Source organism: Schistosoma mansoni, chromosome 5, assembly GCF_000237925.1.
Source record: "Schistosoma mansoni strain Puerto Rico chromosome 5, complete genome".
Lineage (NCBI taxonomy): Eukaryota > Metazoa > Platyhelminthes > Trematoda > Strigeidida > Schistosomatidae > Schistosoma > Schistosoma mansoni.
In genome coordinates this window covers 7,091,331-7,104,938 of record NC_031499.1, presented here as the reverse complement: position 1 = coordinate 7,104,938, position 13,608 = coordinate 7,091,331, and the positions used below count along the sequence as shown (strand labels likewise).

The window sequence follows — 13,608 nt, the reverse complement described above, 5'->3', positions numbered from 1 at the left end:
CTAGCTTCTGTATAGGCCAATCTACCCATTCTTCTTGAGTCATGTCTTGATCTTGTTAATTATTCACTTATGAACCTTCACTACTTTCATATGAGCTCATTTATCACATATCTGTAGTTTATTTTCTTTTGTTGATACCAGATTTATATATTTCATGTATTAATTATGCCCTTTCAGAATTCGGTATATTAGGCGTTCCAATTCATGTTGGGCTCACCGCTTTTTTGTGGCTCGGAATCTGACACCAATTAGATCGTATGATTGGATGTTATTGAATGATTGCTGTCGAAATATATGCGTTTCGTATATCCTTTTATATTTCATCGACTTAATTCGCGTTGGTAAATAACAGAGACAAAAATAAATCAAATACGAGAAAGGATTTCGAATACGTATATTTTGTGCATACGTTGATCTGAATAGACAATCAGAGGGACGAAGTGAAAAGAAGAGAGTGGAGCGAAATGATAGGCGGCGGAGAAGGCTTGTGAGCCAACTCCATTTAATTAAGCATTAATCGATATTTATAGTCACACAAAAATAAACTACAGACATATGATGAGTAGGATAAGAAGTGCACACACATTTGCGCTCATATGATAATAGTCAAAGTCGGTAAGTGTTGGGGATGTTAGATCCCCAGAATTCACTTGGTGAATACCTTATCTTTGTAATTTTATTTTGAAATTTCGATTTTGTTTGCTTTCGCGCCAAAAGCGCCCTTTCCATCTTCATGTCGTATTTCCCACTTGGAGATATCTTAAACGCTATTGGTCCATTGTGTCTTTGAGTATGTTATATTGTAACGCTTCCCGAGGACAGTTTTATATTGTAAATATAAGTGTACTTTGTGCCTCTTGGATCGTTTATGCTTCCCTGTTCGGACTTCGACTTCTCTTTCTAGTTAGCGGGACTGGGATGTATCAGAATAGCTAGCTTATTGGTCTTTGGTTACAAGTCTTTGTTCCGTTAGCAGACTAAGTGAATTCGTAATCGTTTCAAACATAGCAACAAGTGAGTAATTAACGAGGTGGAAACATGACTCAAGAAGAATGGGTAGATTGGTCTATCCAGAAACTAGAATAAAATATATGGGCGTGACACAAAATACGACACTACATAGTCTTTATTTGTTTCCACTACATCAGTCATAACTATAGTTGTTCATTTGTTTAATTCATGTAAATTAGTTAAAGACAATGAGAATTTTTTCAGAAGGGAGTTTTGAAGAAATTTCAGTAATGATATAGTTGGAATCATGAGTCAATTGAAGCTAGACCACCATGGAAAACCTAGAAGCACTGAATGGCCGTTTCGTCCTATTGTGGGACTCCTCAGCAGAGCGCAGCCACGATCCCGCCCCGCGAAATTCGAACTCAGGACCTATCGGTCTTGCGCGCGAACGGTTAACCTCTAGACCACTGAGTCGGTACTGCTGAAGAGTCTCACGCTAGGACAAAACGGCAATCCAGTGTTTCCAGGTTTTCCATGGTGATCGAGCTTCAATTAACTCTTGATTTCAACTATAAAATGAAAAGTTTGTTCATTTTATAACCTTCCCTTTACTTCATTTTGCATAATTATTTTAGTTGCGTTTATCTCGTTATGTATCACTTATTCCTTATGAATCTGATGTCGCATCATTTCCTGGTTTAGCACAAGTTTGGTGTACATGTGATGTAAGTTATATTTGAATTATATTTATGAATAATGTAAGAATGAAAAAGATAGAATAGATATTAATTGAGTGTACTTCTGATATCACATTCTAGAGCATCTATCATCATGCTGTACAAATAATGTATTGGTAACGATAATATGATCGGTAGCCAAGAGATTCTACTATCACTGGACTATATATTAGTTAGTCAGTTAGTTAGTCAGATACAACATAGGACCAGGCACATATATGCATCGATCCAAGTTGCCACACATACAAGTACTTACTTCAGTGGTAGTAGTTTATAAAAGAAAGATTGTGCATAAGGATATAATACAGGAAGAAAGAATTAGTTGGTAGAAAGAAAAATAAAAAGCAGTTTTAATCTCACAGTTTAAAGGGAGACAAAGAGTATATACATCTACGCCATTGTGATCGGTTCTGAGACATGTCACACAGATTCTCCAATCATTCGTTATGACAGTTGCGCGGATCCCAACCAAGTAGTTTGCATCTACCAACATGACTTAGACTAGAAGTTAGTGACTTCAAGAATTGATGCCATGTTTTGGTTTTCCCGCCCCTAACTTTCAACCATTCCCTATATTAGTGAGCATAGCGCGTCGTGATAATCTGTGTTCAGGCATACGTAACACGTGGATCGATATACGATGCACAAATTAGTCTCATGTCATAACAGATAGCCGACTCCTGACTAAAATTAGCGGTTCAGTGTATCGATTGGACAGTACTTTTTTCAACACAATTAAAAGTGATTCCATTCAATTGGTTACCTCGATTAACTTTCATTGGAGAAAAAGCAATAAGCATTGTTGAATGAGATGAATTCATTTCATTGATTCACTGATTTGTACAAATAGGCGAACATAACGTAATTGGATTACAGAAACAAGTACTTACTGTCACAATTACGGTAGACTAAATGATGAAAATGATAGTAATTAGTAAAACAATAGTGATGATAATATTGATCATGATAATTATAAGCAAAGATGGATAGTCTATAGGAAGATTCAGCCAAACAATACCAAGTGAATTTAAACTTCACCCCATTGCACAAGCAAGTGGCTATCAGGATTCAGTAGGTAAGTGGATAATGTGATGATGTTTGAAGCGAACGGTACTGGGTTCGAGTCCCAGAGTGAACATCAACTCTGGGATCCAGGTTTTTCCAGCTGGTGAGTCTCAAATAGGACGAAACGCGCGTCCTGGATTCCGATATTAGACACTATCCATCTTTACTTATAATGTTTGTGAATTAAGACAATATCGAGGCAATGCTCACAGTATGCACATATAGTCAATAAGAGATTGATCAATTGCAGTCCTAAACATTAATGGAAAGATTCAACTAAACAATACCAAATGAATGATAATTATAGTTGATGAGAACATGAAAAAATCAAAATAATAGAGTGTTTAAATTGATACGGGGTCAAATATTTTATTGAATAATATCAAAGTAATAAGGTTATTAAAAATTACTATATTCTTAAGAAATCCCCATACTGATAATAATCATATGCTAACTAGTAACTAGCTTCAAGTTGAATGTCCTGGAGTTCTAATGAGAAGCTGCGATCAGTGGAAACTAATCCGTGACGGGCGTGAGACAGTTATTCACCTCAGACAATAAATGAAAGGTTGCGTAAGATTATAAATTGATTAAAGTTAGACGTGAACACCGTTGAATGCCACCTCGGTGGCCTAGAGATTATGTGTTCGGGCGCGAGACCTAAGGTCCTAAGTTCTTGTCCCTCTGATTCGGAATCGTGGGTCGCAGTGTTAAAGAGTCCCATACTAGGAGGAAACGGCAATCCAGGGCTTCTAAGTTTCTATCGGTCGCCTAACTTATATCGATTCACGAAATCGCCACTTGGAAATAAGGTCAATCAAACTAAATAAAAACTAGAAATGTAGTGAAAACTGGACTAAAATGAACAATAAAGTTGAGGTTAAGTAAACAATATTAGAGAATTAAAGAAAAGAAAGCTCATTAATGAAGTAATCATTCTGACTGCATAGGTGAAAGTTAAGTTGTTTTTGTACTTAAAAGTTTAGTTTTAGACGAGAGTTATGAATGATCTAAGAAGATGTTCAAACTAAAAAAATATCACTGACCATTGAAATTTCGTATAGAACTATCTATTCACAGTTACTTTACTTATGCCTGTTACCCCTCGTCGAGGAGCATAGGCCGCTCACCAGCATTCTCCATCCAACTCTGTCCTGAGCCTTCCTTTCCAGTTCTTTCCAGTTAACATTCATCAATTTCATATCTCCTTCTATTTCCCGACGTAATGTGTTCTTTGGCCTTCCTCTTTTCCGCTTCCCTTCCAGATTCCAAGTTACGGATTGCCTTGTAATGCCCATTGGTGATTTCTTTAATGTATGTCCGATTCACTTCCAATGTCTATTCCTAATTTCCTCTTCATCTGGAAACTGGTTTGTCCTCTCCCATAAAACGCTGTTGCTGATAGTATCCGGCCAATGAATGTTGAGCATTTTGCGTAGACAACTGTTTATATATACTTGTACCTTCGCTTCTCGAACTCCACCTGTAGCTCTTCTGGAGTTACTGCCGGTCCCGATCCCGGGTAAAGGAGGAGGGTTGGGCATAGGGTTAGCGACCCCATCCTGTAGAAAAGCTAACTCGTTAAAAAAACGCTAACCAGAAAAAAATCTATTCACAATTGGTTTTCTATATAACATTCTAGAAGTTAAGTTCTCTTCTTGCGAGACTGATTATTTATTTATTTATTTCAACACATCAATATCGGTATGAGGGGGCACCAGATACATATGCAGCACACAAAAAATTGTCATTTCATTTAATTGTGTGAGAGCTATGGTACTGTTCGGGTGCCCAAACCGAAACAGGAGGTTTTCTTAGGGGACCATACCCAGAGCCTTTGATTTAAAGGTCTGATCCACAAGGCAGTGGAGCATCGTAAGGATATACAGTCACATGGTAGCTGGTGACCGACGATTGATTCATACGCCATTTGTTCCCTCAGGATACTGGAGCCCATGTGCACCATCGGTTTGGAATCAGGTTTTTCCAGCTCCCTTAGGTGATCTTTCTGTGTCCACCAACCTGGTTAAAGCATCGAACATTCGCTTTTCGTCCTCTCAATTTTGTTAACAACGCCCCCGCGATGAGAAGGCAGTGGGTGAGATTTCCCTGCCAGAGGCTATGTACGTGTGGCTATGTGAGAGCATTTCGTGAGAGGTCAGACCCTCCCCACTCACGGCCGCACCAGGACATTTGAAGGCACATCAGACTGACAGGTCCTGAATTCGAATTTCACGCAGCGAAATCATCGATGTGCACTACTAAGGAGTCCCATACCCTGTATCGAAACAACCATCCATTACTTCCAGGTTATCTATAGTAGTCTAGTGTCAATTAAATTCTTATTTTGGTAAACACTTGCTATTCAACCTTTGTTCCCCAAAAAACTGAAGTACTTTTCTAATTCGTTCCTTGTTTTCCAAAACACAATTTTCTTTTTTAGCAGTTTCTAAGTATGTTATGTGGTGATGAAGAAGAGCATGCCGTATTATTAGCATGTTATTTTATGTATCTATTAAAACAGAATACAATAGATAATAATGATAATGATGTCACATTCACAAAAGATAAGTCAGCAAATCAATCTAATCATAAATCAATCAATTCAATTTATTTATGTATTGGTGAAGCTATTCCTGAAGGTAAGATTGTTTTTAGTAATCTATGAAGTATAACATTGATGGGTTTTCTTTGTTACAATGAATTTATCAAGGAGGAACTGAATCCAGGACCTTCAGTTTTGCGTACGATAACTTAAGTTCGCGACCACTGAACTGGCATCCAACAGCACTTATGTCTAACCTCACTCAATTCACACTAGCTGATGAGAAACCGAGAATTAGTAATAATCATAGTTGAAAGCGCGAGTCAATTGAAGCTAGACCACCATGGAAAACCTGGAAGCACTGGATGGCCGTTTCGTCCTATTATGGGACTCCTCAGCAGTGCGCATCCACGAACCCGCACTTGCGAGATTGAACCCAGGACCTACCAGTCTCGAGCCAGAGCCCTTAACCGATAGACCACTGAGCCGGTATCCAACGGTGTTAATGCAAGATCGTGGATGCGCACTTCTGAGGAGTCCCATAGTAGGACGAAACGGCCGTCTAGTGTTTCCAGGTTTTCGATGGTGAGCTAGCTTCAATTGACTCACGCTTTCAACTATGTAAATACTAAATCTCCACAAAACCATTTCTGATAATAAATTAGTAATAAGTTTATAGTTATTCTGTTATGTTAAATATTCCTGATTTACTTAAGTTTATCAGTTGGAAAAACTGTATGAGATTTCAGTATCTTTCACTTCAAATGTCAATGCATTGTACACTGAACTACTACAGAGTTGATACAATCATTAGGTAGATCAGTAGTTATCATGTTTATCTATCATTTCTGGTACATTCAGCTGATGAGTCCCAAATAGGACGAAACACGCATCAAACTGGATTCCACTGCTAACCACTATCCATCTTCGCTTATAAAGCTTGTGACTTCAGGTAATATTGAGCCAGTCCGCAAAGGATGCACATATGCCAATAAGATACTGATCAATTGCAGTCCTAAATAACAATGGGAAGATGTAAGTAAACAACACAAGTGAATTTATTTCTAGTAATAGTTTCAAATGAGACCATCGCGTCCAATTTTAGCAAACTGCTTTATGGCAAAACTAGAAAAGGACCAACTTAGTTCGATGATTGATCGACTTGATCTATACGTAAGATATATAGACGACACACTTATCATTTGTCATGATAGTATTGAATTAGAAGATATCTTACACTTCAACACACCCCACCCTTCCATAGACTTTACGTTAGAAAGTGAGTGAGACTAGTCAATACCTTTTCTAGATGTGTGTCTGATGAGAAGGTGTGACGGTCCCTTAAAACGATCCATGTTTAGGAAACAAACATGGAATGTCCAGATTTTAGTTAGGTCCCTTTAAGCAAGAAGATAAATCTTACTCACTCTTTATGTTACCGAATACATCAGATATTTAGTACGGAATTCATTGATGTAGAACTCGCATTCCTCAGGAAAACCCTGACGAAAAATGGCTATCTAAACCACTTCGTAGGTAAGAATATGAAAAGAAGTAGTTGTGACAAAGAATCCGGTTGTTCCGTTCCAAAGATAAACCTTTATATAGGTTTCGAATTTAAAGGTGATTGAACATCTGTTGTAATCAAAAATCGTTTAACAGCAGCGACAAAATGAACATTCTATGTGGCAAAACTACGAAAAATCTTCACTAGTAAGAAATTGTTTCTGTATCCATAAATGATAAGCTTCTGCATCTGGTCGCCTTCATGTGCATCTACCAGTTCACCTGTTCTTGCGGAGCAAGGTACATTGGCCGTAGCCGGAGGTCGCTTTCAACTTCCTATTACATCATCTTCTTTATTCCTTATTCACATTTCCTAATAGAAAAAAGAAAAAAAATTTCATTTATATATACCAGAAGGGGTTTTGTGGATATTATAATAGTAATTTCAATAGTTGAGATAATGAGTCAATTGTTGTGAGATAGTAACTCATTGAATACAATGGTGGATGTGTCGTTCAATTTCGTGGATCGGTTGAAGTTAGACATTAACACCGTTGGATGCCGGCCAGCTCAGTGGTCTAGAGGTTAAGCGCTCGCGCGCAAGACCAATAAGTTGTGGGCTCGAATCTCGTGGATGCGCATTGTTGAGGAGTCCCACAATAGGACGAAACGGACGTTCAGTGCTTCCAGGTTTTCCATGGTTATACACCTTGATAGGAAATTCTCTGAAGAGAGATCCTTTTGATGAACTTTGTGTTTTGAATGTTTAAATGGGAATCATCTATCCATTGACAGTTTCATTTGAAACTTTTACAAGAAATGAATTCACTTGTTGTTGTTTACTTGTATCTTCCCATTGTTATTTAGGACTGCAATTGATTAGTTTCTTATTGGCATATGTGCATCCTTTGCGCCTCACGAATCTCATTTGATTTGTGTGAGGGCTGAGATACTGCCCAGGTGCCCAGATTGAAGCAGGTGGTTTTCTTAGGGGGCCACACCCCGAGCCTTTCACCTAAAAGTCTGATCCACAAGGCAGTGGAGCATCGTGAGGAGATGCAGTCCCATGGTAGCCGGTGACAAACAATTGATTCATACGCCATTCGTTCCTTCAGGATACTGGAGCCCATGTGCACCATTGGTTTGGAATCAGAATTTTCCAACTCCCCCAGGTGGACCCTCCATGTCCACCAACCCGGTTAAAGAGGCGGACATTTGCTTTTCGTCCTCTCACTGTCGTAAACAACAGTAATGCCACGAGAAGGCAGTAAGTAGGACTTCCCTGGCAGAGGCTATATATTCGCATGGTCATGTGAGAGCATTTCGAGAGGGAGAGCGGACTCTACCCACTGTCGGCCATATCAGGGCGTTTGGGGGCATATTACATTTACATTTTAAAATTCCTTCTTTAAATTGTGAAATGATTGTAAAGCCATAGACGCTAATAATATGTAAGTAGCACTTAAATGGAGTAGCATATTGATACAGTCAGCAGTACGATGTTTTCCTTCTATCTGATATTTGATTATCTTAATCTGGTCACTCCTCCTATGGTACTTCTTCATAAAAATAGGAAAGTATGGATAAATGCTCCAGCCAATATAGCTCAATTAAATCTTCAACATTAAGAAATCTTAATTTTGAGTCGAGGTGGACAGTTTAGAACAGTCGACTACTGTATATTCAAAGCCATATATATATTCCACAAACGGTTGACTCAGTCGACAGGTTTACCCGAATCTATGTGAACAGTTTACAAACATTATAGTTTCACATCAATTTAGCTAGACAAACATTGAAAACCTGAAATTACTGGATAACTGTTTTATCTTAGAATGAGATTCTACAGTAGTATCTATTCATGAACCAGGGCCTCCAGGTCTTATATCAAGCATTCAACTTTCAGACTACCAATTGAGTATCTGCTGGTATACATTTCTTAATTTTACCCATTTCATGATTTCATATGACTACAACTTATTCCTGTTAGTGATAGTAATGGTTACTTACTTACTTACTCCTGTTACCCCTCGTCGAGGAGCATAGGCCGCTCACCAGCATTCTCCATCCAACTCTGTCCTGAGCCTTCCTTTCCAGTTCTTTCCAGTTAACATTCATCAATTTCATATCTCCTTCTATTTCCCGACGTAATGTGTTCTTTGGCCTTCCTCTTTTCCGCTTCCCTTCCAGATTCCAAGTTACGGATTGCCTTGTAATGCCCATTGGTGATTTCTTTAATGTATGTCCGATTCACTTCCAATGTCTATTCCTAATTTCCTCTTCATCTGGAAACTGGTTTGTCCTCTCCCATAAAACGCTGTTGCTGATAGTATCCGGCCAATGAATGTTGAGTATTTTGCGTAGACAACTGTTTATAAATACTTGTACCTTCCTGATGATGGTCGTAGTAGTTCTCCACGTTTCAGCTCCATAAAGTAGGACTGTCTTGACGTTCATATTGAAGATTCTCACTTCGAAGTTAGTCGACATTTGTTTTGAGTTCCATATGTTCTTCAATTGTAGAACTACGTTCCTTTCTTCGCCAATCCTCGCATTCACGTCTGCATACGATCTTCCTTGTTTATCAACGATGCTTCCCAGGTACGTGAATGTTTCCACCTCTTCCAGAGTTTCGCCATCGAGTGTTATTGGGTTGGTGTTCTCCGTGTTGTTTTTGAGAATCTTGCTTTTTCTTTTGTGAATGTGGAGACCTATCGATGCAGAGGCTGATGCTACATTTGCTGTCTTCGTCTGCATTTGTTCGTGTGTATGAGAGATAGTAATGGTGATATCACCATATTACCATACACCTGGCACTATTGAACTTCACTGGTCATAACTTCTCACTAACACTCCGAGAATAACCTCTCAAAGTAAGTCACTCATAAGAACATAAATCTTGTTATTGTATGGTCTTGAGCAGACTGTTGCTTTCATTCTAGAATCAGTAATATTGGAATGAATCAGCTTTATATCTGTAAATTATGCTTTCACTGTTCTATTTCTTAGGTCGTACTGTTTATATATTGACTGAAGATTATATAACAAATAAACAGATTACTAATCTTATTAGTTGGCGTCTATGGAACCCTGTAACTGGTCAACATTATTCAGTTCATGATGTGAATAATCCATTACGTTCTGTTTGGGGATTAGTTAATTGCGAGAACGTGAGTTTGATTTCTTAGTTTTATAGAAATGTAATTTAAATAATCTTAATATTTACTGACTGTAGTATGTGGTCATGCATATTTCTAGTGAAGATACGACCAGTATTCTAGTTTGGCAACTAGCAACCAGTAACACCTATATTCGAAGCGTTCCCCAACCAGTTAAAATCAGAATTCAAATGCGAAGAGATCGGAAAGATATATTTGATGCGTTATCAATATATCGCGAAGCGTTTGCTCTAATCTGGCTAGTGATCGTAGATGTTTCCCACGCTGAGTCGTAACGTGATCTGGTACGGATGCATGACCGAAGGCCTTCAGTTAAACAAATCCACTTAAAACAGTGTGGTCAACATCCAATGTCCAACACTTAAAGAGCTAATGATTTTGGGGAATTATTTACAGCTACACTAGCTAGTTGATATAAAGCGTATGCTATACATGAAATGAATGTTCTCATTACTTGGATTCATAATTCAGTAAAACATTTTATACATACATTATGAATGAACCGCGGATGGACACTATATTTTGTAGTGAAGAAATGGGAACATATTTACTTACTTAATTACGCCTGTTACTCCCAATGGAGCACAGGCCACCGACCAGCATCCTCCAACCCATGCTGTCTTGGACCTTCCTTTGTAATTCTATCCAACTTTTGTTCATTTTTCTCATGTCTGTCTCCATTTCTCGGAGTAATGTGTTTTTTGATATTCCTCTTCTCCTTTGACCTCCAGGATTCCATGTGAGGGATTGTATTGTGATGTATTTGGGTGATTTTCTCAATATATGTCCTATCCACTCCCACCACTTCTTCCTGATTTCTTACTCCATTGGATGGAATCTGGTTTGTTCTCTCCTACAGTAGAATGTTGCTGATAGTATCTGGCTAACGGATCCGAAGTATTTTGTGTAGACAACTGTTAATAAACACCTGTAACTTCTGGATGGTGGCTTTCGTTGTTCTCCAGGTTTCTGCCCCATACAATGGAACTGTATTGACATTTATATTGAAAATTCTGATCTTGTATATGCATATGTACCAACAAAGACTAGTCAAATTTAATGACATTGTGGTGTGGGTTTCTTATATCTACATAAGTAGTTTATGGTGATGGTTAGGTATATAATGTATTTCAGCAGAAGATCGATAAGGAAAGAAGAGGAACGGAACGCAACTGGTATGAAAATGCATGAACAATGAAACCAGAGACCATGGACTGATATTTTCAGAAGGAATAGTCATGATTGAGAAAATTGATGGATAGTTTGCAAATTAACTATTTGCTGTATGTCTGTCAGACTTAACTGAAATATTCTGTAATTTTGTGCTCAAATACATTCGGTTGTCCCCTACTCACCTTCTTGTTCACTGTATCATCAATATTGTACAGCTTGAACAAGTTAGATGTTATCTGGACTCAGTAGCTTAGTGAATAACATCTCTATATCCGAAGTAGAAGATACTAGGTTCAAGACTTAACATGAATATCAATGCTAGAATACAGATACATCCAGCTAATAAGTCCTATTTTATAGTTAGGATCATGAGTCAATTGAAGCTAGACCACCATGGAAAACCTGAAAGCACTGGACGACCGTTTCGTCCTATTGCGGCACTCCTCCTCAGCAGTGCGCATCCACGATCTCGCCTCGCGAGATTCTAACCCAGGACCTTCCAGTTTCGCGCGCGGGCACATAACCGATAGACCACTGAGCCGTCAGGCATCCAGCGGTGTTAATGTCTAACCTCAACCAATCCACGAAATTGCGCGACCAACTTCCATTGTACTGAGGTAGATACCTGTCTCTACCTGACATGGAGTAGCTCCACTGGCCACGACTTCTCGCGAGGCTTCGTTTGACTCATGATCTTAACTATAAAATTACTGAAATCTCCACAAAAACCACCTTGTGATAATAAGTTCTAAACAGAACGGAAAGTATGTTCCAGCTTCATTCCATCTATTCTAAAGAAATGGCAGTTTAAATTTTATCCTCAATTCCTTTTTGTATGTTTATCTAATTACAGATTTTAGCTAATATTCAACCAAAACATGAACCATGGGAATTAGTATGGGATTTAAATTCAAAAAAACATTGGTTACCTGTTTTTGATAAAACAATATTGACCAAGGATGATAATAAAAGTTGTGGCTATACAAATTTACCACAAACTATACAACCACAAAAGTTGACTTATATTAATTTAGAACAACATGAAGTGGATTATATTAAATTTGAATTAGAAACTATATTGAGAGATGCATTAATGGATTGGCGTAAAACAAAAGTATGTTTAAATAATGTGAATATGTAATTATTGTATAGTTTCAGCATGTAAATTAATTCCCTTATGAGCAAAGATGGATAGTGGTTAGCAGTGGAATCCAGTTTGATGCACGTTTCGTCCTATTTGGGATTCTTCAGCTAGATGTACCTGCATCTCATACTTAATATTCACTCCGAGACTCAAGCCCAGTAGATGAGTGGATAACGGGATGGCGTTTGAAGCGAAAGGTACTGAGTTTGAGTCCCAGAGTGAACATCAATTCTGAGATGCCGGTACATCCAGCTGACGAGTCCCGAATAGGACAAAACGCGCGTCCTGGATTTCACTGCTAGCCACTTTCCTTATTTGCTTATAATGTTTGTGAATTAAGGCTATATAGAGGCAATACGCACAGTATGCACATGTGCCAACAAGAGACTAATCAACTGCTTTCTATAGGACTTGAATCTTTATCACAGTCTGAGACATCACCATTAAGTAACTTTGACAACGGATGACTGCCTGTAGAAATGAGATAGTTACAACTGATTGATTACTGAATAATGACCAATTAAATGTCTATCTGGTTCTTTAGTTCTGATCTATTCCCATTTATGAAACCTAAATTAAAGGTTCACTTTGGTAACGCTATTCACTTAGCATTTCATAATAGTGAACATTATGCCAGATCATTTAAACTATTGGCTATACTATCACTTGATCAGTATGATTCGTTTAAAATTAAAGAACTAGACAAATACAACATTAGTCAATACTCAGTGGCAAAGGTGCATCCACTCTTTGTGTTCTCCCAAATTTTAATGTCCTGAATTCCTCATGTCGCTATCCTTTTTCTCTTTCCAAATTTATTTCACTGGATTATACTCTTTCAATAACATCTTCAAACCCTAATCTTTCACATTAATGCATATACTCTTACTACTTCTACCACTATGAGATTTGAATCGACAACTTCATCTCTGTGTTACTGTGGTATGGCAACTCGAACTGATGTACGTACGTACAAAGTTCTACGTTGTGACTGACTGACTGACTGACTATATACTTAAAATATGCTTCATTAAAAGTGGTTAAGAATAAACTTTTTTAATGTAGCAACTCCTGAAAAATTAGACCCATCAATTATGATAAATAAAGGATTGATTCATTTCATTGTTGAAATTCAGGACTAAATTTCAATCAGTCTATATTGTTATATGATCCATCTTATGTAGATTACCTCAATATATCGATTTCATCACAAGTTTTATAGGACAAATTGTGCCTATTGAACAAGTCTGGGTTAATAGGTCAATGAATAATATATTTCATAGTTGAAAGCGTGAGTCAATTTGA

General features: G+C 37.9%; 2 protein-coding genes across 2 annotated transcripts in view; both read left to right on the top strand.

The window, feature by feature from the left end:
• Smp_143910 (hypothetical protein) overlaps nt 1-13,608 on the top strand; it is a gene marked incomplete at both ends in the record, with an annotated part of 96,332 nt that overhangs the window by 63,735 nt on the left and 18,989 nt on the right. The window contains one exon of the mRNA XM_018797763.1: nt 5,200-5,398. Coding sequence (XP_018652773.1) covers nt 5,200-5,398 — 199 coding nt within the window. The remainder of the gene's footprint in view (nt 1-5,199; nt 5,399-13,608) is intronic.
• On the top strand, nt 9,766-12,300 carry Smp_004510 (hypothetical protein; the record flags this gene model as incomplete). The annotated part of the gene is made up of 3 exons (XM_018797765.1): nt 9,766-9,784; nt 9,817-9,977; nt 12,013-12,300. The coding sequence occupies 3 exons, from the start codon at nt 9,766-9,768 to the stop codon at nt 12,298-12,300; spliced, it is 468 nt and encodes a 155-aa protein (XP_018652774.1).